The sequence below is a fragment of the Hypanus sabinus genome, chromosome 22, assembly GCF_030144855.1.
Source record: "Hypanus sabinus isolate sHypSab1 chromosome 22, sHypSab1.hap1, whole genome shotgun sequence".
NCBI lineage: Eukaryota > Metazoa > Chordata > Chondrichthyes > Myliobatiformes > Dasyatidae > Hypanus > Hypanus sabinus.
Window position 1 is genome coordinate 8,600,817 of NC_082727.1, and position 21,982 is coordinate 8,622,798.

The 21,982-nt window shown below is 42.2% G+C and overlaps 1 protein-coding gene across 2 annotated transcripts in view; it reads left to right on the plus strand.

Moving 5' to 3' along the window:
• The first annotated feature begins 457 nt into the window (after window positions 1–457).
• The window catches only part of pdzd7a (PDZ domain containing 7a), a 104,620-nt gene continuing 83,095 nt past the window's right edge, over window positions 458–21,982 (plus strand). For both annotated transcript variants that reach the window (XM_059947018.1, XM_059947019.1), the window contains exons 1-4: window positions 458–1,201; window positions 5,670–6,136; window positions 12,663–12,812; window positions 15,550–15,724. In XM_059947018.1, coding sequence (XP_059803001.1) covers window positions 5,938–6,136; window positions 12,663–12,812; window positions 15,550–15,724 — 524 coding nt within the window. In that variant the 5' untranslated portion in view covers window positions 458–1,201; window positions 5,670–5,937. The remainder of the gene's footprint in view (window positions 1,202–5,669; window positions 6,137–12,662; window positions 12,813–15,549; window positions 15,725–21,982) is intronic.

Sequence of the window (21,982 nt, forward strand, 5' to 3'; positions counted from 1 at the left end):
CCAAAGGCTCTACAGTAATATGCAGAGTTTACTTACGTGTTTCAAAGTCTAGGTGTCTTATCCAATGATATGCAGAGTTCACTTACGTGTTGTGAAGTCTAGGTGCACTATCCAATGATATGCAGAGTTTACTCAAGTGTTTCAAAGTCTAGGTGTCTTATCTAATGATATGCAGAGTTTACTCACGTATTGCGACGTCTAGGTGCCCTATCCAGAGTTTACGTAAGTGTTTCAAAGTAGGTGTCTTATACCCCAAAGGAACCAAACTCATGCAAGAAAGTCAACAGTTTCTATGAATTTTAAACAAAATCTATCTAAGTTGTACTTAGTAACAACTAACAACTCGAGTGCAATTTTGCATTATAACAACAATAGTTTAATAAAGAGTAGCTTTATAAGATGCAGATGCATGTTATGTGCACAATAGCTTCAACAATTGCAGTTATATATCCTCAGTTACCAAATAAACAGTTTATCAAATGAAAAAAAATGCAATTAGTCAATAGCATTAGATCATCAATCATTATTAATTGTGCCTCAGAATCACGAGAGACTTCAGATGCTGGAATCTGGAGTTTCTCCAGCAGATTGTTTACTAACAATACAGTCATTAGTTGACGGCCTCTAAATTATTATTCAGCGCCTTTTCAAATGAAGGAAATATAGTTACCTGAGGAATAACCACTACTGGGGTATATTATGCGCTTTTAATGCCGCCCTTCACTAGAATGCTTAAAATCTTTTCCCTTCACAGTAAACTTTGTTACTTTGCTCTAATTGTGTTTTATTCATCTCAGTGTGTTTAAGTTATATTTTGCTTGTGAATCCTACATATATGATACTATGTGCCTGTGATGTTGCAAGTATGTTCTTCATTGCACCTGTGTTCGCGGTGCTTGTGCATGTATAAACTGGACTTTGTCTTTTTCACGTGCTTAGTGTGACGGACACCAAGTTACTATGCCGCAGTAGTTTTTAGAAGCGACTTCATCGCGAGGACCCAGAGCGAATCGACTGAAGCACTCGGACGGAAAGACCCAACTCCAGCTGGTGGGAGGAGCTGTGTGATTGGCGGACGGTTGGCCAATAGTCAGTAGCCGGAGGTCGGCGATGCGCTCCAATGAAGAGGGGAGGGCGGGCTTGGCTGAGGCCGCTGACGGCAGCGTTTGAGGCCGGGCAACTTGTCTCTCCCCTTCAACAGGTAGGTAACGGTCTGAAGGTGCTTGGCAGCGGCCGGTGAGTTGACAGGAACGGTGCGAGCCGGAAGATTGTTTGGCCCCCTTGACCACGGATTTGGCGGGTGGGGGAATCGCATGGCTCGTTTTAGGGCCCAGTGAGCTGTCCGAGGTGGCGAAGAGAAGACTCCAGAAAATGGGCTGGCGTCGGATGCATTTTACCTCGTCGTTGACGAGCTCCAGAAGTTATCGTACTTAGCCCCGGTTTGTGTATTGAGGGGATATTTACCCTCTATCATCCCTCCGCTTGCAACTACCGGCAGCTACAGGCTATCGCCGTCTGCCCCGCGACGCATGCGCAGTGGTATTGTCCTGGTGGGATGCCGGAAGGGCTACCCTATAGTAGAATGGGATGGGCGTGTGTTGCAGTGGTACTGAAACGATGGGGTGCACAGATCTGTCATTTGAGGAGGGGTGAAGATGAATCATTGTTAAGGAGTAGTTAGTAACACTGGAGAAGATAGGACAAAGTCAGACAACACACTCAAAATGCTGGTGGAACACAGCAGACCAAGCAGCATCTATAGGAGAAGCGCTGTCGACGTTTCGGGCCGAGACCCTTCGTCAGGATTAACTGGACAAAGCCAGCATGGTTTCCTTAAGGGGAAAATCTTGCCTAACGAACCTGTTGGAATTCTTTGAGGAGATTACAAGTAGATGAAAGGGATGCAGTAGATGTTGTATATTTGGACTTTCAGAAGGCCTTTGACAAGGTGCCACACATGAGACTGCTTACCAAGTTAAGAGCCCATGTTATTACAGGAAAATTATTGGTGTGGTTAGTACATTGGCTGATTGGTAGGAGGCAGTGAGTGGGAATGAAAGGATCCTTTACCAGTTGGCTGCCAGTGACTAGTGTTCCGCAGGTGTTGGGTCTGTTTTTTTTTGTGCTGTATATCAGTGATTTTGATGATAAAATAGGTGGCTTTGTAGCCAAGTTTGTAAATGATGCGAAGATTGGTGGTGGGGCAGGTGGTAGCATCCATTAGTCTCGTGAGACCATGGATCTGCGCCTGGAATGGTTTCCAGGGTGCAGGGCTGGGCAAGGTTGTATGGAAGACCAGCAAGTCTCCCCCCTCCACAACACTGATGTTGTCCAAGGGAAGGGCCGATACAGCTTGGCACCAGTGTCATTGCAGAAGTTGCCAGGATGAGGTTGAAGGCAACGTCGAACTGCCTTAGGGACTCCAGCTCCAGATTTGTCCTCAGGGTTTACTCCTGAAGCCTTTCCCATGAGTGGGTATGGCCACAAGGCAGCAGTTTAAAATCAGTTTGCCCTCTTTTAGATGAACTGCCTTCCCAGGCTGATGAGCTCTGTCTACCCAAAGCACTGGTTCTAAGGCACCAGGACCTACCTTTGCCCCTTCTCCTGTCAGTAGAAACAGTTCTGCCAGGCTTAGAGACTAAGCCACACGAGAAGACCAGGAGTTGGACTTGGTTGTCAGAGGCTATTTAAGGTGCATGCCGTGAGGAGCATTTTTAGGTTGTGGGAAGTTGTCCCCACTACCACTCCTTGGCTTGACAACCTTGGGGCAGGTAGTGTTAAGGAAGCAGATTGGCTACCAAAGGACTTAGACAGATTAGGAAAATGGGCAAGAAGATGGCAAATGAATACAATGTTAGAAAATGCACGGTTAAGCATTTTGGTATGCAAACATGCAAACTATTTTCTAAATGGGCAGAAAATCCAAAAATCTGTGATGCAAAAGGACTTGGAAGTCCTTGAGCAGAACACCCTAAAGGTTAACTTGCAGATTGAGTCAGTGGTGAGGAAGGGAAATGCCACATTAGCATTCATTTCAAGAGGTCTAGAATACAAGAGCAGGGATGTGATGCTGAAGCTTTATAAGGCACTGCTGAGGCCTCACCTTGAGTACTGTGAACAGTTTTAGGCTCCTCATCTAAGAAAAGGTGTGCTGGCATTGGAGAAGATTCAGAGGATGTTCACAAGGATGATTCTGGGAATGGAAGGGTTATTGTAGGAGGAAAGTTTGCTAGCTCTGGGTCTGTATTCACTGGAATTTAGAAGGATGACGGCGGATCTCGTTGAAACCTTTTGAATGTTGAAAGACCTAGACAGAGTAGATGTGGAAAGGATGTTTCCCGTGGTGAGGGTATCTAGGACAAGAGGGCACAGCCCTCTTGATAGATGGGCATCAATTTAAAACAGCAATGTGGTGACATTTCTTAACCCAGAGAGTGGTGAATTTGTGGAATTTATTACCACAGGCAGCTGTAGAGGCCAGGTCATTGGGTGTATTTAAGGCAGAACTCGATATGTTCTTGATTGGACACAACATCAAAGGTCACAGGGAGAAGGTCAGGGAGTGAGGCTGAGGAGGGAATAAAAAGAATCAGCCATGATTGAATGGCAGAGCAGACTTGATGGATCAAATGGCCAAATTCTACTCCTATGGTCTATATTGCTGTTGTACTAATGGGATACCATAGACAGTTTGCTAGCATTAGGATGGGGTATAGAAGAATCACATTAGTGCTGCAATGATGAATGTCAAGCAGATTTGCCCAACACTTAGAAGGGGTAAGGATGAATAACCTCTCAAATGCTGAAATGGACTCTTGGTCTTCGAATCCATCTCACTGTGGCTCTCACACTTTGTTTATCTGATCTGTACTTCCTCCATAGCTGCAACACTATATTCTGCATTCTCTTTTCTTTGTACCTCGATGTATTTGTGTGTGGATAATCTGCCTGGACAGCATGCAAACAAAATCTTTTCAGTGTATCTTGGTACACCTGAAAATAACAAACTAATGCCAGTGGGGTACCACAGAAGGATGAAGATGAACATTAGAGGTTCGGAACATTTAAGACCCACCCCTTGTGACCTGATTCCAGCACCCAACTGTCTTGAATTTAGTAATGGCAGCAAGAACCTTTCACCACTTTCATTCACTTGAGAGGCGCAGGAGTGTCAGCCACTGGTCTGCTCGCTGGTGAACATTTGGTTCCTCTGAGTTCAAACTAAGTACTACCTTTTGGGGGGAGGAACAAGTGTTTGGGCTAGTTGTATGACTTTATGCCTGTAAATGATCAAATCCAGATAGCTGCCAGGTATGGTCCTGACTTTAACACTATTCTTCCATCAACTCCCCTGCTCGCAGGATGAGCAATCCCGGTAGGAAAATCCATCTGGTAAACAATAACTATTAATATGATGAAGGGTGCATTAAATGTGAATGTCAGTTTTTTCACAAATTTAATTTCAAATTTTTTACACTATATAAAGTTGCAGTTACAATCCACAGTATAATGCAAATAAAAAAAACTACTGGAGGATCTCAATGTGTCTAGCAGCGTCAGTAGAGGTAAATGCAGAGTCAATATTTTGGATTGAGACTGGGTCCATTTTTATCCACAGCTGCTGCCTGACTAGTGAATTCTTCCAGTAGTGTTTTTGTTGCTGTAGATTCCAGTATCTGTAGTAGCTTGTGTCTCCTCAGTGTAATCTGATCTCCGTCACAGAGCAGTCTGTTCCTCAGCTTTCCGATGTTTATCCATTTATTAAACAAGTTTGTAATCAATGTTATTCTCTGCTTCTACTTCAGATAGATTTTTTTCATTGGAGAAGATATTTCTCATTTGGGTACAGCATCAAATATTGTTTTGTTCCAAAAAAATTAGCTACAGTGTATGAAATCTGAAAATAAGTACATAATAAATGCATAAACTCTTTTTGGGCTTCCAGCTGGGTACAGGTGTCGATTTTAACCAACATTTTGATGATAAACTCTGCCATTTTCATTAGGAATGATGCCTAGGCACATCTAGTCCAGTGGTATACTGTATATACTTAACTCCCGTCATTTGTCCCTCATGATTGGTTAGTCCTCAACCAATCAGGTTTCAGTTGTCCACCTTGTTTAAAATCATTTAAAACTTGGAGCAAGACCTTCACCTTTGTTAAAATTCTTATTTTCTTAGTAGGAACTGGGAACTGGGACATGATTTTAAACACAGTACAGCAACAGAAACCTGATTGGTTGAGGACTAACCAAACAGGAGGGACGGACAATGGGAGTTGAGTATATATGCCGCCGGACTAGACATGCCTAGGCATCATCGCTGATGAAGATGGTGAAGTTTCTTGTCGAAATATTGGTTAAAATCGACACCTGTACCCAGCTGGAAGCCCAAGAAGAGTTTATAGGTCATTTAAGCCAGAAAAGCATGAGATACTTTTTAATATAATAAATTTTAACTTTACCCTTTTGAGTATTGTCAGAATCTGATCAGGTGTATTATCACAAACATGTCATAAAGTTGTTATTTTGCAGCAGCATATAGTGTAATATATTAAAAAAAACTATGTACAGCGAGAAATGTTTTTAAAATGTGCACTGCATGTAACACCTTTGCCCTGCTTTTATCTAGGCTAGTATCATTAATACATTGTTTAAATTGATTTACAGGAATTCTTGATCTTATTTCCAAATATTTTTTTCTACTGATTATTGAACAAAATGGCAGACAGTTTGGCAAGTGTTTGTCATCAGAATGCACCTGTTTCTGACTTATGTATTTTACATGGAGCTAATGCCAGTTCCTTGGGAGAAAAGGATGTAAGGTAAAGATTCCTTTGTACTGTTTGGGACATCAGAATGAAAGAAGTTGCCTGATAACATAACATGAACTTGTCCAGCCCTGATTATTGATGAATTGTTGGTGGACTACATCAGCATGGCTCATTCATTTGACTCAGCAAGAAGAGAGATGACAAATACAATACACCCCAGCAATCATGCTGGCAGTGCAAACACAGCAGCAAAGCACCTGCTGAAGAAACAGTACAAGCAAATGAATGGACAGCCTAGAGCAACCCGATCTAATTCACCCATGGGCAGAGTGATCCTTATCACTGGTACTTCTCCAATTGAAGGTAAGAGTCTATGTGCGCAATAACATTACAGTCATGTTCACTTTACATTCTGTTTTAAGTTGGATCTGGTTACACTGTTAATTAGTATCTTAGCTGGTATAACCCCTTTTAACACCAGCCCAATGGATTAGAGCTATCTTTTGAAATTGAAGTATATTTCAGTACAGGAGAGGATTCAGAACTTCTTCCCATGTCCTGCGAAAAAGAGCTTTTGAAACTATTTCCTTTTCCTCATTCTCAGCCTGTGTCGTTTATTTCTAGCTAAATGGTGAATCCAGCTGAAAATAATGATGTGGAGAGGTATTCCTCCTTGAAAGGCGAGTCTCATTCCTTAGTGGAGGAAATTATAAGGTTTTCTGACATCTAAATCAGAAACAGGTTTAATATCACTGCCATATTGTTGTAACATGAACAAAGTTACTGGAGAGACACTGAAGCTACTGGATACGGACGTGTTTTATTCAGCAAAATCGGACATTCTCAGACGAAGAGGCCTAATCGATCCAGTGTCACGTTATTTTATATGCTGAAGATAAAGTAACGGCAGGACAATGTATCGACAATGCTGACTTTGAAGTACTTACAATTTTCACATACCTCCTCTTTGCACCCACACTCTGGACACCCAAAATGAATGTTTTCAATCAACTGGTGTCCATAGCTCTAGGAAAACTATTGTTCAGGGCTGCATTTAAAATTTAAACTACAATCCCTGATCATGTCTGAAGAATGGCTGTTGTTAAACTTAATATTTGTTATATATCCTAAATCCAGAATACACCCTAACATAAATGTAAAATTTGATGCTTTGCAGCAGCAATATATTGCAATACATAATAACTGTAAGTTACAGTAAGAAGTGTCTATATATTAAAGTTATTTTAAATTTAAAAAAGAGGAAAAATAAGTAGTGAGGTGATGTTTCTGGATTCGTTGTCCTTTCAGAAATCTGATGGCAGAGGGGAAAAGGCTGTTCCTGAATCGTTGAGTGTGTGTCTTCAGGTTTCTGTACCTCCTTTCTGATGGTAGCAATGACATTTGATATTGATTGGCAATAAACTGGTAATAATATTCAAATGGCATCATGGAGGAGAAGGAAATTTCTGAGATGACTGAGAGCAACATGTTTAATCAAGGCTGAGTCTGTCCATTGATGAACTGGGCAATGCAATTCACTCATCAAAATTTGTTGTGGAGTTCCACATGTACAGTAGCTCAGTGATCTAAATAAATCTACATCTATTACTTTTACTTTGATTTCACAATTGAGGTTAATTCATAGAACAAGTAACATTGAAATGTGTGCGTGTGTGAATTGTGGACTTAGAGTGGGAAGGGGCAGGGAGGGGGGAATCATATTTGGGAAAAGGGGAAGGGTAAGGGGTCAGAGTGGGAGGCACCAGCGAGACATTCTGTAATGATTACTAAGCCATGTGTTTGGAATCAGATTACCTTGCCCAGAGCCTCAGGGCTGGGTGTGCCTGCACCTGTGCTGCCAGCTTTGGCACTCCTCTTTGCTACCTGTCGCACAGCACTTACTGGCTTTAAGGTGAATTCCAAAGATTAGTAGTACTGTTTTAATTCAGTAATAAAGTATTAAGATGAATTGTGTATGGATTAAACTATTGGAGCTGGTCCAGCAATGTGGTTGGGAGTTAATTACCACCTTGGTTCTGTGGCATTGAGGGAAGACAGTATGCATCCATTGCCTGCAGCATATTCATGCCAGGAACAACAACAAAATTATGCAGAAATTACATTTTAATTTTTTGTTTCACATTTTTCACATGCATAAGTTTAAAATGCAGATTGTATGTACTGTATGTAGACTGACCAAGCCCATTGATTCTGGGACGTTCCGGTCAGACATGATGCCCAAAAGGAGGTGAAGCATAAAAGCTTTGGTGAAAATATGGCATAAAATGAATCGGCATAGAGGAGGTTGAAAATTTGGCTGAGTGGTATAAAAACAACCTCTCACTCAATGTCAATAAGACCAAGAAGCTGGTAGTAGATGACAGGAGAGGGAATCAGAGGTCTATGAGCAAGTAATGTCAGAGGTGAGGGTCAGTAACTTTAAATTCCTGGGCGTCACTATCTCTGAGGACCTGTCCTGGACCCATCATATAATTATAATTGTGAAGAAAGCACGACAGCACATTTACCTGTTCAGGAGTCTGCAGAGATTCAACACATCATCAGAAACCTTGACAGACTTCTATAGATGTGTGGTGGAAAGTGTGCTGACTGGCTGCATTACAGCCTGGTGTGGGAACACCAATTCCTGTCAGTGGGAAATCCTACAAAAGGTAGTGGATTTGGCCCAGTACATCACAGGTAAAACCCTCCCAACCATTGAGCACCTCTACATGAAACGTTGCCGTAGAAAACCAGCATCCAACATCAAAGATCCCCACCACCCAGGCCAAGCTCTTTTCTCACTGCTTCCATCAGGTAGAATGTACAGATGTCTCAGGACTTGCACCACCAGGTTCAAGAACAGTTATTACCTCTCAACCATCAGGCTCTTGAACAACAGGGGATAACTACACTATTTTAGGGGCTCTTGTGTAGTTATTTCTTGTTCATTATTTGTTGCTATTTATTTATTATCTGCTTTTGCAGTTTGTTTACAGTTCCTGATGTTTACAGATCCTTTTTTACAGTTAACAGATCCTGTTTCCAGTTACTGTTCTAAGGATTTACAGAAAAAGAAAATTTGGGGTTGTATATGGTGACATTTCTGTACTCTGATAATAAATGTTACTTTGACTAACATTGTATTTTTTTTCATTATGTATTTTGTAGAAGTAACTTAAGAATCTAGAACTATTCTGTGAATACAGAAATAGAAAGACAATCCAGTCAATTCCTTGATATAAAATTCCATTGCAGAAGGGAATTGTATATATAATAGGAATGTTTTGTTACAAGAAAGGAACCCCTCCTACTTCTGCCACCCCTCAACCATCAGGCTGTTGAACCAAAGGGGATAACTACATTACTCTACTTCTGGTGTTCCCACAACCAATGGTCTCACTTTAACGTCTCTTTTCTTTATTTATTGCAATTTATTTATATTTGCATTTGCACAGTTTGTTCATTAATTCTGTTTACAGTTCCTGTCCTATAGATTTACTAAGTATGCCCACAAGAAAAATAATCTCAGTGTTGTATGTAGTGACATGTATGTAATCTGATAATAAATTTTTCAACTTTGGAAAGAAGCTCCAGGAAGGGCTTTCCTACAATTTTTCATGATATGGGGATTTGTAATATGTATTAGGGTATTATAGAATTCTAATGTCCCTGGTTTCTGGAAGAAGCATTAATTGCATTTTGCATATATTCAGTGCTTTGCACATACAAGTCTAAACTCCAAGCTGCATTGACTCAGGACTCTAGGCTAGAACAATGTCAGAAAGTTTCAGAGCAATGGAGCATTCAGAGCCACATCGTAACAGGTCAGTGGACAGCTCAGACAACTGTTTCACACAACAGTGAAAACTCTGCCACAGGCACACTAACTTTACAAGTATTTGCCAGAGGGCTTTGTAATTTCATAAAATGCATTCCAATCATTTCAAGAGAGGTGCAATAAAATATTAACTTGATGAAAGTCTGTGATACATGGAAAACTATGCCTGAAGTTCTTATTTACATTGAAAAATGCAGAGAACAGGTATGAGAAGTGTACTTTAATGCTGGTAATGAGAGTACATATGTTTGTAATTTCCTGTCTTTAGCCACATTTGAAAATGTTTTGGACACTTCAAAAAGTGACCCAAATGTTAGTGGGTAGAAGGAGAATAAAATGTGGGTTTACTAAAGGGTGTTTGATGGTCGGCACATAGACGAGACTAGTGTAGAGGGAAAGTTGTTGAGTCAATTGGATTGATAGGAATGCTCTGAGAGCTAGCATCGACTGAAAAGGACTAATGGTCTTCTACTTTATAAGAAAATGCAAAAACAAAAGGATACTCTGGTAAGCTATGACCATTTCAGGTCCAAGTTCTTATCTTAAGTATAAACTACTAGTTACTCTTCTTCCTACTAGACTATGCTCAGAACACAGAAACCTGGGCTCCTAATGAGGTCTTTCCCAGCAGTAAGGAACAGTTTTGAATATGGTTTACTGGTAATCTTCAACTGTTTTGCCTATATCTAGTGATGCTGCAGAAACTGTTCATGGAATGCAATCTAATCAGCTCTGCACGCTACAGTGCTTGTATCCCGGAAAACATGCACAGTAGCCAGAATGAGCCAGTATTTTTTAAATGTTGTGGCAATGTATGTGAATGTATAATGTTCTTTGTCAGATTCATATGAGTGCTATCATTATCATCATCTGCGGACTCACTGAGCATCTATGCCTCAATTAATACAATGTATTATCTGAGCCTTAAATGCACACAGTTTTTTTTATTCATGTGCATACATTATGCATATGTTTTATAGTGGCTTTTGTCAATCTGGGTGGCAGGACGGAGATACATCTTTACCAGTGGAGGTCTAAGATGCTCCTGCCCTCGATTAGCCCTTGGGAAAAGTGTAGCACCTGCTTAGCTGCACCACCAGCACCCCATCCCCCCCCCCCCCCCATTCAAGGTCACATGTAGCCATGGGCGCAGCTGGTGCGTATCACAATCCTGGTTATGTGACCACTGACGCCAGGCAGACAATCTCTGCAGGGTGTTGAAAATGGCTGCAGTCACCCATCTTGTAAAAGTCACTGTCCAGAAGAAGGCAATGGCAAACCACTCCCGTAGAAAAATTTGTGAAGAGCAATCATGGTCATGCTTTAAACCATGATCGCCCACATCATATGACACGTGCATAATGATGATGACTATGATTTTGTCAATTGGAGTAGTCCGCTATTATTCATCAGTGCTAATGTCGTTGCAAGTATTTCCACTATGAATGTAGGGTGATTTTCTTCATTTTCTGTTAACTCAAAGATAAAAGAGTGAGAGAGCTTTGAGATGGTTTTGCTGCTTTCCAAGTCATGTACAGTTTTGCTACAGGACCTTCAGTCCCACTGTCTGCATCAACCGTCAAGCACCCACTTAGACTAAGCCTATAATAATCCCTTATTTATCCTCCTCATCTTCCGATCAACTGCCCCCAGGCTCATCCACTTACCTGTTTACTAGGGGCAATTTACAGTGGTAATTTAACCTACCAATCTGTATAAATTTGAAATACGGGAAGAAACTGGAGCTCCAGAGAAAACCTAGACCGCGAACCAGAATCTGGTTTATTATCACTGACATATGTTATGAAATTTGTTGTTTTGTAGCACAGTACAGTGTAATGCATAAAATTATTCTGTTACAATAAGAAATGTGTAAAACTAAATTAGTAGTACAAAAAGAGAGCAAAACTTAGTACAGTTAATGTTCATGGGTTCATGGCCCATTCAGAAATTTATTGGTGGACAGGAAAAAGATGTTCCTAAAATATTGCGTGTGCATCTTCAGGCTCCTATTCCTCCTCCCTGATGGTGTCAATGAGAAGAGCACATGTCCTGTGTGGTAGGGGTCCTCAATAATGGATGCTAAGCTTCTAAGGCATCAGCTTTTGAAGATTTCTCTAATGATGGGGAGAAGGCACGTACTCCAAGAGACAGCACTGTGATCAGGGTCAAACGCACAATTGTAATTGTGAGGTAGTCGCCCTCCTTGCTATACCACTTCCATTCTCATCCTCATAAGAAAAGTGAAAGATGAGCAAAAGTTGTAGATGCTGGAACCCTAAAATGAAAAGAATAAATACTGAAATATACAGCATGTCAGGCAGCACCTGAAAGAGGATAAATAGGAAAGGTTTAAGATGCAAGATATGTTATCAGAACTGTAGAGTAGGAAAATCTAGTGTTCAGTTGTGAAGGTGGGCAGGGGGGAGTAGAACAAAAGGAATATCTCAAATGGAGTGAGACAAAATGGATTAATAGGGTCCAATCATAAGAACTTTCAGTTTTTTTTGTGTAATGTGTTGTTAATAGGGACTGTGGGGCCTGTCTTTCAGCCAGACTATACCAATCAAAACAGAAAACTGAGCCAAAATGATGATAAGTGGAAATGACAAGCTCTGATGCAAAATGAGTAACCTAATGCTGGGAGTTTGATGGCAAGTTCAGAAAGCTTCAACGTGCATGTACAGAAAATGAAGGATTGTTCCTCAAGCATGTATAGATTCTTGTTGTAACAATGCAGGAAACCACTGATGGGTCAGAATTAGTGTAGGATAATGAATTAATGTGGCAGACAAATGTAGGCTCGTTTACACGTGTGAACTACTAAGTTCTAAGTTTGTTTATTACCATAGGCATACATACACAGGATATAAATGCTATTAAATTTATTTTTGTAGCAGCACAGTACTCTACAAACATACTGGTGTGTTGCACAGTGATCTCCTCGTCTATGTTCAGTAAGGAGGTACTAGTCCTTCACTTGTTTTATGGGATCCAGGCCAAATTCAGGTTTTTGCAGTGAAGTAAATACAGCTATTTTTTCTGCAGCTGGTACTGAAGACTGTGATTCAGCTGAGGCAATCCACAACATCACCGTGGAGAAAAGCACTGATGGGAAGCTGGGATTCAGTGTCCGCGGAGGCTCTGAGCACGGTCTTGGAATATTTGTCAGCAAAGTAGAAAATGGAAGTGTAGCTGGTAGGTTATGACTTACTAAGTTATATCTTAATGTTAGTAGTTTTCTTGAATGAATTTATACGTACTGATTGATTTAGGCTTGGGCTCAAGTTGTCCTTACTAGGAATTGTGTTATCTTGTACCTTTAAAAACTCAGAACAATTTCTTACCCCTCCCCCTTCTCTCTTTTTCCATCCTACATCCTGATTCCCCTCTCACCCCTTCTCATCTGCCCATCGCCTCTTTCTGATGGATGTCCTTCTTCCCTTTCTTCCATGGTCCACTGTCTTTTCCTATCAGATTCATTCTTCTTCAGCCCTTTTACCTCTTCTGCTTATTCCCCCCACCCCCTAGCTTCATCCCATCACCTGGTCTTACCAATCAGCAGCCAGCTTGTACTACTACTCCTCCCCCCCCCCATCTTCTTATTCTGACTTCTGTCCCTTACCTTTACATTCATATTTATTCCCTCTCCGTAGATCCTGCCTGACTTGCTGAGTTTCTCCATTATTTTGTCTGCATTCCTTAAAATTTGTATTTGTTACTACCCTTGTCCCACTCCAACTCTCTATGATATTGGCTGCAAGAGATAAATGAATGAATAAGGAGCTTGTGACCACTTAGATTTCTACAAGGTACTTCAGTTGCCCCCACAGTCCAAAGACACACCATTAAGAAGGTAAAATGGATCATTGTAAATCATCCTGCGACTAGACTAGTGTTAGGTTGCTTGTTTGACGGTGGGGCTCATAGGGCCAGAGGGGCCTGTTCCGTGCTGTATCTCTAAATAAGACCATACGATACACGGAGCAGAATTGGGCCATTTGGCCCATTGAGTTTACTCCACCATTTCATCACAGCTGATCCATTTTCCTGCTCAGCCCGATCTCCTGCCTTGTCCCCTTGAAACTGAAAATAAAGATACCAGGCTTGCATATTAAGGAGTGAACCTATTACTAAGGGGGAACAATCTAATATAAATGTAGAGCTACAAGACATTCATTTCTGCTTGAAGAGGGAGGGGGCAGGGGCCCTTTAAAGAAGGTGGGGGGAGGATGGGAAGGAGAAGGTTGGTGGGTGCCAAGTGAAAAACCAGTAAGAGGAAAGATCAAGGGGTGGGGGAAGGGAAGCAGGGAGGGTATGGGCAGGAAAGGTGAATAAGGAATGTAAGGGGAAAGCACTATAGGTAATGGAAGGAGGCGGAACCATGAAGGAGGTGATAGGCAGCTGGAGGAGGAGGCAGATTGAGACTGGGATGGAGGAAGGGAGGGAGAGAGAATTAATGGAAGTTGGAGAATTCAATGTTCATACCAAGGGGCTGGAGACTACCCAGATGCTATATGAGATGTTGCTGCTCCAACCTGAGTTTGGCCTCATCATGGCAGTAAAGGAGGCCATGTATGGACATATCCGAATGGGAATGTGAAGCAGAGTTGAAGTGGGTGGCAACTGGGAGACCCTGTCTGTTGTGACAGACAGAGCGGAGGTGCTTAACGAAGCAGTCCCCCAATCTGTGTCGGGTCTCACCGATATAGAGGAGGCCGCACCGGGAGCACTGGATACAATAGATTACCCCAACACACTCACAAGTGAAGTGTTGCCTCACCTGGAAGGACTGTTTGGGGTGCTTAATGGTGGTAAGAGAGGAGGTGTAGCTCTTATGCTTACAAGGATAAGTGCCAGGTGGGAGACCAGGGAGTTGCGGAGGGGATGATCCCTGCGGAAAGCGGAGGCGGGTAAAGAGGGAAAGATGTGTTTAGTGGTGGAGTCCTGTTGAAGGTGGCAGAAGTTGCGGAGGATAATATGCTGGATCTGGAGGCTGGTGGAGTGGTAGGTGAGGACAAGGGGAACTCGATCTCTGTTGTGGTGACGGGAGGATGGGGTGAGGGCCAAAGTGTGGGAAATGGAGGAGATGCGGGTGAGGGAATCATTGATGATGGCAGAAGGGAAACCATGATTCTTAAAGAAAGAGGACATTTGAGATGTCCTGGAACAGAAAGCCTCATCCTGGGAGCAGATGCGGCGGAGACGGAGGAACTGGGAATAGGGATTAGCGTTTCTGCATGTGGCATGGTGGAAAGAGATATAGTTGTGTTAGTTATGAGAGTCAGTGGGTTTATAGAAGATGTCAGTGGACAGTCTGTCTCCAGAGATGGAGATCTCCCGGTTGCCACCCACTTGAACTCTGCTTCACATTCCCATTCGGATATGTCCATACATGGCCTCCTCTACTGCCATGATGAGGCCAAACTCAGGTTGGAGGAGCAACACCTCATATACCGTCTGGGTAGTCTCCAGCCCCTTGGCATGAACATTGAATTCTCCAACTTCCAGTAATTCCCTCACCCTCCCTTCCCCAATCCCAGTTTCACTCTGCCTTCTCCTCCAGCTGCCTATCACCTTCCTCATGGTTCTGCCTCTTTCTACTACCCATGGTGCTTTCCCCTTACATTTCTTCTTCACCTTTCCTGCCTATCCCCTCCCTGCTTCCCCTCCCCCACCCCTTGATCTTTCCTCTTACTGGCTTTTCACCTGGCACCTACCAGCCTTCTCCTTCCCACCCTCCCTCCACCTCCTTTATAGGGCTCCTGCCCCCTCCCTCTTCAGTCCTGACGAATGGTCTCAGCCTGAAACATTGACTATTCATTTCCACGGATGCTGCCCGACTTGCTGAATTCCTCCAGCGTGTTGCTTTGACCCCAGCATCTGCGGAGTATTTTGTGTTTACGATTCATTTCTGCTTTGTTCTTCTGCTTAGATCATAGTGGCCTCTGCTTAGGTGATAAAATTATGGAGGTTAACGGGATCAGCTTCGAGAGCATCACTATGGGAAGTGCTGTCACTGTACTCACTGGCAGTCACCGCTTACGTTTGGTAGTCAGACGCTTGGGAAAAGTGCCAGGAATCAAATATTCCAAAGAACTTACCACGTGGTAAGTCAGCAGTATATTTTAACAACTGGAAACAGTGCAATTTGTTTTGCTTTTGAATTGACATAGGCAAGTTTTTGAGTAAAAGCTTTAAGTAACTTTACTGGAAATTCTAGATTGCGCAGGGGATTTATGTTATTAAATTGTCAGAAATCCTGGGTTTAAACATCATGGTTGTAATGCAATATTCATCAAGAGATCAAACATGAAATTATATTCTGCAGTGGTTTGTTCTGGAAGTTATGAATGGAAGGAATGTCGTGCACCAGGAGTGACTTGGAAAGGCTCTGAGCAGTTTAGCATCATATTTGATATGGTATCTCATTTCTGTGGATCAACATCCTTTCAAAATGCAGAGGAATCCATTTCTTCCTTTTATTTCATTTCCAAATGATATTTCCTCTTCTTATTACTACCATCGGGGGTGAGGAACAGGAGCCTGACAATACACACTCAACAGTTTAGGAACAGCTTCTTCCCCTCTGCCATCAGATTTCGGAACAATCCATGAACACTATTCATTGTATTCACTATGATCGCTTTTTGCATGACTTATTTATCTGCTTTATATTGCTTATTGTAATCTACGGTCGTTTTTCACGTATTGTTGACACAAAACACCAGGTTTCGCAACATAACCTGATTCTGATAACCTAATCAGAAGGATTCTCTCTGCCGAAAGCTAAATACTGCAGAAGCTGGGATTCTGAGTGGAAAACAGAAGGTGTTGGGTCCTGATGAAGGGTCTCGGCCTGAAACGTCGAGTGCTTCTCCCTATAGATGCCTGGCCTGCTGTGTTCCACCAGCATTTTGTGTGAGATGTTTGGAAATGCTCTGCAGGTCAGCAGCATCCATGGAGAGAGGAAATGAGTTAGTGTTTTGGAATGCTATAATTTTGTTAGATCTTTTCATTTAGTGACCATCTGAAGCGCAAATTTAACCTACTTCTGAATATGTTATTAACACCAACTCTGACAGGTGCAACCAGAGTTTCTGTGTGTAAATCCATTCAATGTTGTCTATTTAACAGAAAAGCATAAATTGCATCACGCTTTCAGTATATTCAAAGTAGTTTTTCATGCATGGTGGTGAAGAATGAATGAAAGAGCTCTGCAGACATTTGAGATTTGATGAAAGTTTTCATGACATTCTTAAGGTTTCCAAGAGTGATCTCAAGAATCAATGGGTTAACAAGTGAGGAGCATTGATGACTCTGTGCCTGTACTTGCTGCAGTATAGAAGAATGAGGGGGGACCTCACTGAAACTTACCGAATATTGAAAGGCCTATATTGACTGGACATGGAGAGGATGTTTCCATTAGTGGGAGAGTCTAGGACCAGAGGACACAGCCTCAGACCAGAAGGATCTCCCTTTAGAACCGAGATAAGGAGGAATTTCTTTAGCCAGAGGGTAGCGAATATATGGAAATCACCAAACAACTTTGGAGGCCAAGTAACTTAGTATACTTAAAGTGGAGCTTGATAGTTTAGTAACGGTATCAAAGGATTTGAGAAAAAAGCAGGAGAGTGGAGTTAAGAGGTGGTACGGTAGCGTAGTGGTTAGCATAATGCTTTACAGTACCAGTGACCTGGGTTCAATTCCTGCTACTGCCTGTAAGGAGTTTGTATGTTCTCCCTGTGACAGTGTGGGTTGTTCTAGATGCTCCGGTTTCCTCCCACTGTTCAAAGATGTACTGGTTGGTAGGTTAATTGGTCATTATACATTGTCCTTTGATTCGGCTGGGATTAAATCAGGGGATCGCTGAGTGGCACAGCTTTAAGGGCCGAAAGGGCCTATTCTGCGTTGTATCTCTATAAAAATAGATCAGCCGCAATCAAATGGCAGAGAAAACCCAGTGGGCCAAATGGCCTAAGTTTGCTCCCATATCTTATGGTCTTATTATAAAGTTGTTCTGAACCTCTCACGTATCAAAGGGAAAAGCATATGTGGAGGCAAGTTTAATATTGGTGACAATGAGTGGAAGGTGTGGTTAAGTTAACAGAAATTTAACGTGTTGGGAGTTACAAACTAAGTAACTTTATGGGATTTTCCAAAAGTAAGGCAAAAATGCACAGCCAGTCTGCTTCTGGGAGTCAGATTGTCATTTTTAAAGTGTTAGTGGACCGGATGCATCTCATTTGCAAGTTTTGCTATGGCCAGTCAGGTTTCCCAGGCTTTGGGAAAACCTTGCAGCCGAAGGGGGATGAGAGGTCCTGGAGGAGCAGGAATGCTCCTTCCTGAGTTCCTGAGCTTCTTGTCAGAGCCCCCATGCCATACAAAACACTGCCAGTCAAGAAGTGGAACTCCAATTGAGATTAAAATAGGATACCCTATATAGCTGGAAGACAGGCTTCTCAATTAGCAATCTGATGCACTATCAATTACTCCAAAAGACTGAAAGTAGAGTAAATACTGAAAGGCTTTTATTAACAGTAAAATGGATCCACTTCCATGCTGGATGACTGCGGGAGGAGCAGTGACACAATCACCTTTATCCAGGGGTCTGTGGGAGGAGCCACAGGAGCAGTCAGCAGAGGGGCATGTCCAGGCATGTCCAGACAGATAACCCAGTTACAACCTATATACATGGCTTACCACACAATCACAGGAGAATGCAGATGCTGTAATCTGGAGCAACACCTACTGTTAAATATTAGAAGAACTCTGTGGGTAAGACAGTATCTATAGAGAGAGATGATCATTTGGGATCCTTCATTTTGACCCGAAATGTCAGCTACCCATTTCCCTCCACAGGTACTGCTTGACCTGCTGAACTTAACCAGCATTTTGTGGATTTTGGGACACAGCCAAGGTGAAAGGGCACATATTGCAGAGATAAGCTCAGACTCCCAAGTTTCCCCTTGTGCTCTTTAGGAATGGGACTGACTGCTGGTGGACACCTTTTCCCTCTGGCTTCTACCTTAAACTGTGGCATGGTGGTGCAATAGTTAATGCTGCCGCCTCACAGTTCCAGAAATCTGGGTTTCATCCTACCTTGGGCTACCGTCTCCGTGCTGGTTGCATGTTCTCTCTGCGACCATGTTAATTTCTGTCAGATAATTCCGATTCTTGCCACGTTCCAGAAGATGGGAAACTCTCTACCCTTTACAGACTCATTGTGTCTCATTTTGTGCAGTACCTGCAGTTCTCAAGATTCTTAAAAACAAAGCAGTTCAGGCCCTTCAGCCCACAATCTTGTGCCAACCATTTAACCTACTCCAAGATCAATCTAACCCTCTGCTCCAACATAGCCCTCCATTTTGTATCATTGTTGTGTCTAAGAATCTCTTAAATGTTTCTGATGTGTTTCCCTCTACCACCACCCTGACACCACGTTCCACTCACCTATCACTCTCTGTTTTTTTTTAAATGTCTCTGACACCCCCTATACTTTTCTCCAAACACCTTAAAACTATGCCCTTTTGTATTAGCCATTTCCACCCTGGGAAAAAGTCTCCAGCTGTTCACACGTCTATGCCTCGTAACATCTTATACAAGTCACTTCTCGTCCCCCTTTTCTACTCTCTTAACCTATCACCTAACATATTAGTTTGGAACAACTTGCCGGCATTCCAACACGATTGGTAACCACCAGTCACTCTGAGCATGCTGCTTTGGCATACAGTTGCTTTAGTGTCTACCATTTACAAAATGCACTGCGTTTTGTTGTTCCATCTACTCAGACACCACCTCCAATCCTGTGACCCCCCTCCCTCCAGGAAGGGCAAGGTAGCAGGTTCAGAAGAGCAAAACTGCAATCTGACCATTGTGTGCTGCAGATTCTTCTTCAAGCTGTCCACCATTCTGACATGGAAATATACATTGCTTGTCCTTCATTATTACTGGGTCTAGGCTCATTGAACACTAAATGAAAAATGGTGTGCATGTTGAAAATCTTTGCTCTGAGCTGAACTAATTGGCTTTCTCTGGGCACTCAACTCAGCCTCGCTGCCTCTGTCCCTTCAGGAATCTGAATTACCTGACAGAAATTCACAGAGAGAACATGCAACCAGCATGGAGACAGCAACCGAGTGGATGTTATCCACTGACTGTCACATGGAGATAGCACTGTTGAATTTTGTTGAATAGCTACCAAAGCTGATAGACAATAGACAATAGTTGCAGAAGTAGACCATTCGGCCCTTCGAGCCTGCACCGCCATTTTGAGATCATGGCTGATCAATTACTATCAATACCTTGTTCCTGCCTTGTCCCCATATCCCTTGATTCCCCTATCCATAAGATATCAGTGCTTATCAATGATTATCATTTTAAGCAGAAGCTGGAGGGATGTCTGCCATGCAGTCGATCTGTTCAGCAAGGAATAGAAGGGGAGAAAATTAGAGAAAGAGAATCAATTAGGAAGTTATAAGAAATGAGCAAATGGGTGCATCCTTTCATTGGCAAAGAGGGGAATCTTGTGTGCTTTATCACTTCTCAGTTGATTCTTTCCTCTGGGTTTATTATTTTCCCTCAAGATAGAACCAATTGTTTAGTGTATTTCCATTGCTAATGTTTTAAAAGTTACTCCACGCAAATAAAGTCTTCACATAGGATTTTACGTGAGAAATGCGGGTCAGTTTGGTTACAAACGTATCTGCAGAATTTGGCCAATCTCACTGTCTGCAATTTCTTTATGATGACTTCCCAATTTCAACGTAGACTTCTGCATAGGGTGCAGAAGATAACAGAGAGAGAAATTTATATTAATTTTATGACCAAAAGTAAAAATTGACCAGTTTTGGAACATTAATTGGCTGCTCGAAGGTTTGATTGGAACAGAAAATTAGACTTAACCCCTTTATCTGAAAAAGTTGGAGATCATTGAATAAGAAAATTATTTTCAGAATTACATTGCCATAGAAGTGATATCATCATGAATATTCAATTATGTAAGAAGAATTAATTTTCTAGTGATTAATATTAAGATTATTTGCATGAGTTAATATCATGTAATATATCATTTTGAAACCACATGCCAGTAATTCAGTCCATAAATTACTTGATGCCAGGTTGGTATGTTTTCATCACAACCTATTAACTGTAAAATAATTTTGGAAAGAGGTTGACATTTTTGTTTATACCTGGATTAATGATTTTATTTGAAGTCCATAAGCAACAAATTTTCATCCTTTTAGAATCAAATGCAAATGAAACAATTAACTTAAATATGTATACCCAATATTCTGCTTCCTTGCGTAATTCTGTAATTAAATTCAATTTATATATGCTAATTATTTTTTTAAACCAAGCTGAGCATTTGCATTAATAGCACTTTTGCCATAATACAACAAACTTTGCAAGAACTAATACTTCAGTTCTTAACCCTTGAGTGTAAAAGATGAAATTATCTTACTGATACTCCACCGAAAACTCTTGGGTCCTTGGAATCTCCATTTACTTTCCACCCCACATTCACTGAACACTCTAAGCATCCCCTCTCCTCTAGTGCCACCAACTCTCTACTTCCTCTCTCATCCTAGCTCTAATCCTTGTTCATCATTCCCTCTGACCTTACCCTCTCTGGGGCATGTTCTATCCTCAGCAAAGGGCTTGCCTTTGTCCTCCTTCACCCGCACCTCTGTGTTCTGCACCCACTGTGATGTTGAGCCCTTCTTACATATCCTCTGTCTCCAAGCCCACTTCTTTGGCTAGAATTCCCTACCTGCACTGATGATTCTCCCATCTTCAGCCCTCCTCCCCTTGTACAATCCACTCTGGTTCTCTGCCAGCTCTGGATCTTTTCATTGTGCTGTCCATTCACCTCCTCCCTCTTCTCCATTCAGGGCCCCAAACAGTTCTTCCAGGTTAGGCAACACTTCACCTGCATATCTGTTGGGGTATTTTGTTGTGACTGGTTCTCCCCATATGGCCTCCTGTACATGGAAGAGACCGATCCTAAATTGGGGGACCACTTTGTTGAGCACCTCCACTCCATCCACTGATAACCATTTCCATTCTGACATGTTGGTTCATGGTCCTCTCTTTTGGCAAGGTGAGACCACTCTTGGAGTGGAGGACCAACACCTATATTCCATCTGAGTAGCCTCCAGCCCGATGGCATGGATATCAATTCCCCACCCAGTAAAAAAAAAAATTGTCCCTTCCCCTCCACTCTTCTATTCCCCACTCTTGCCTTTTACCTCTTCTCACCTGCGTATCATCTCCCCTGGGTTCCCACCTCCTTCCCTTTCTCCCATGCTCTATTCTCCTCTCCGGTCAGATTCCTTCTTCTCCAGCCCTTTACCTTTCCCACCCAC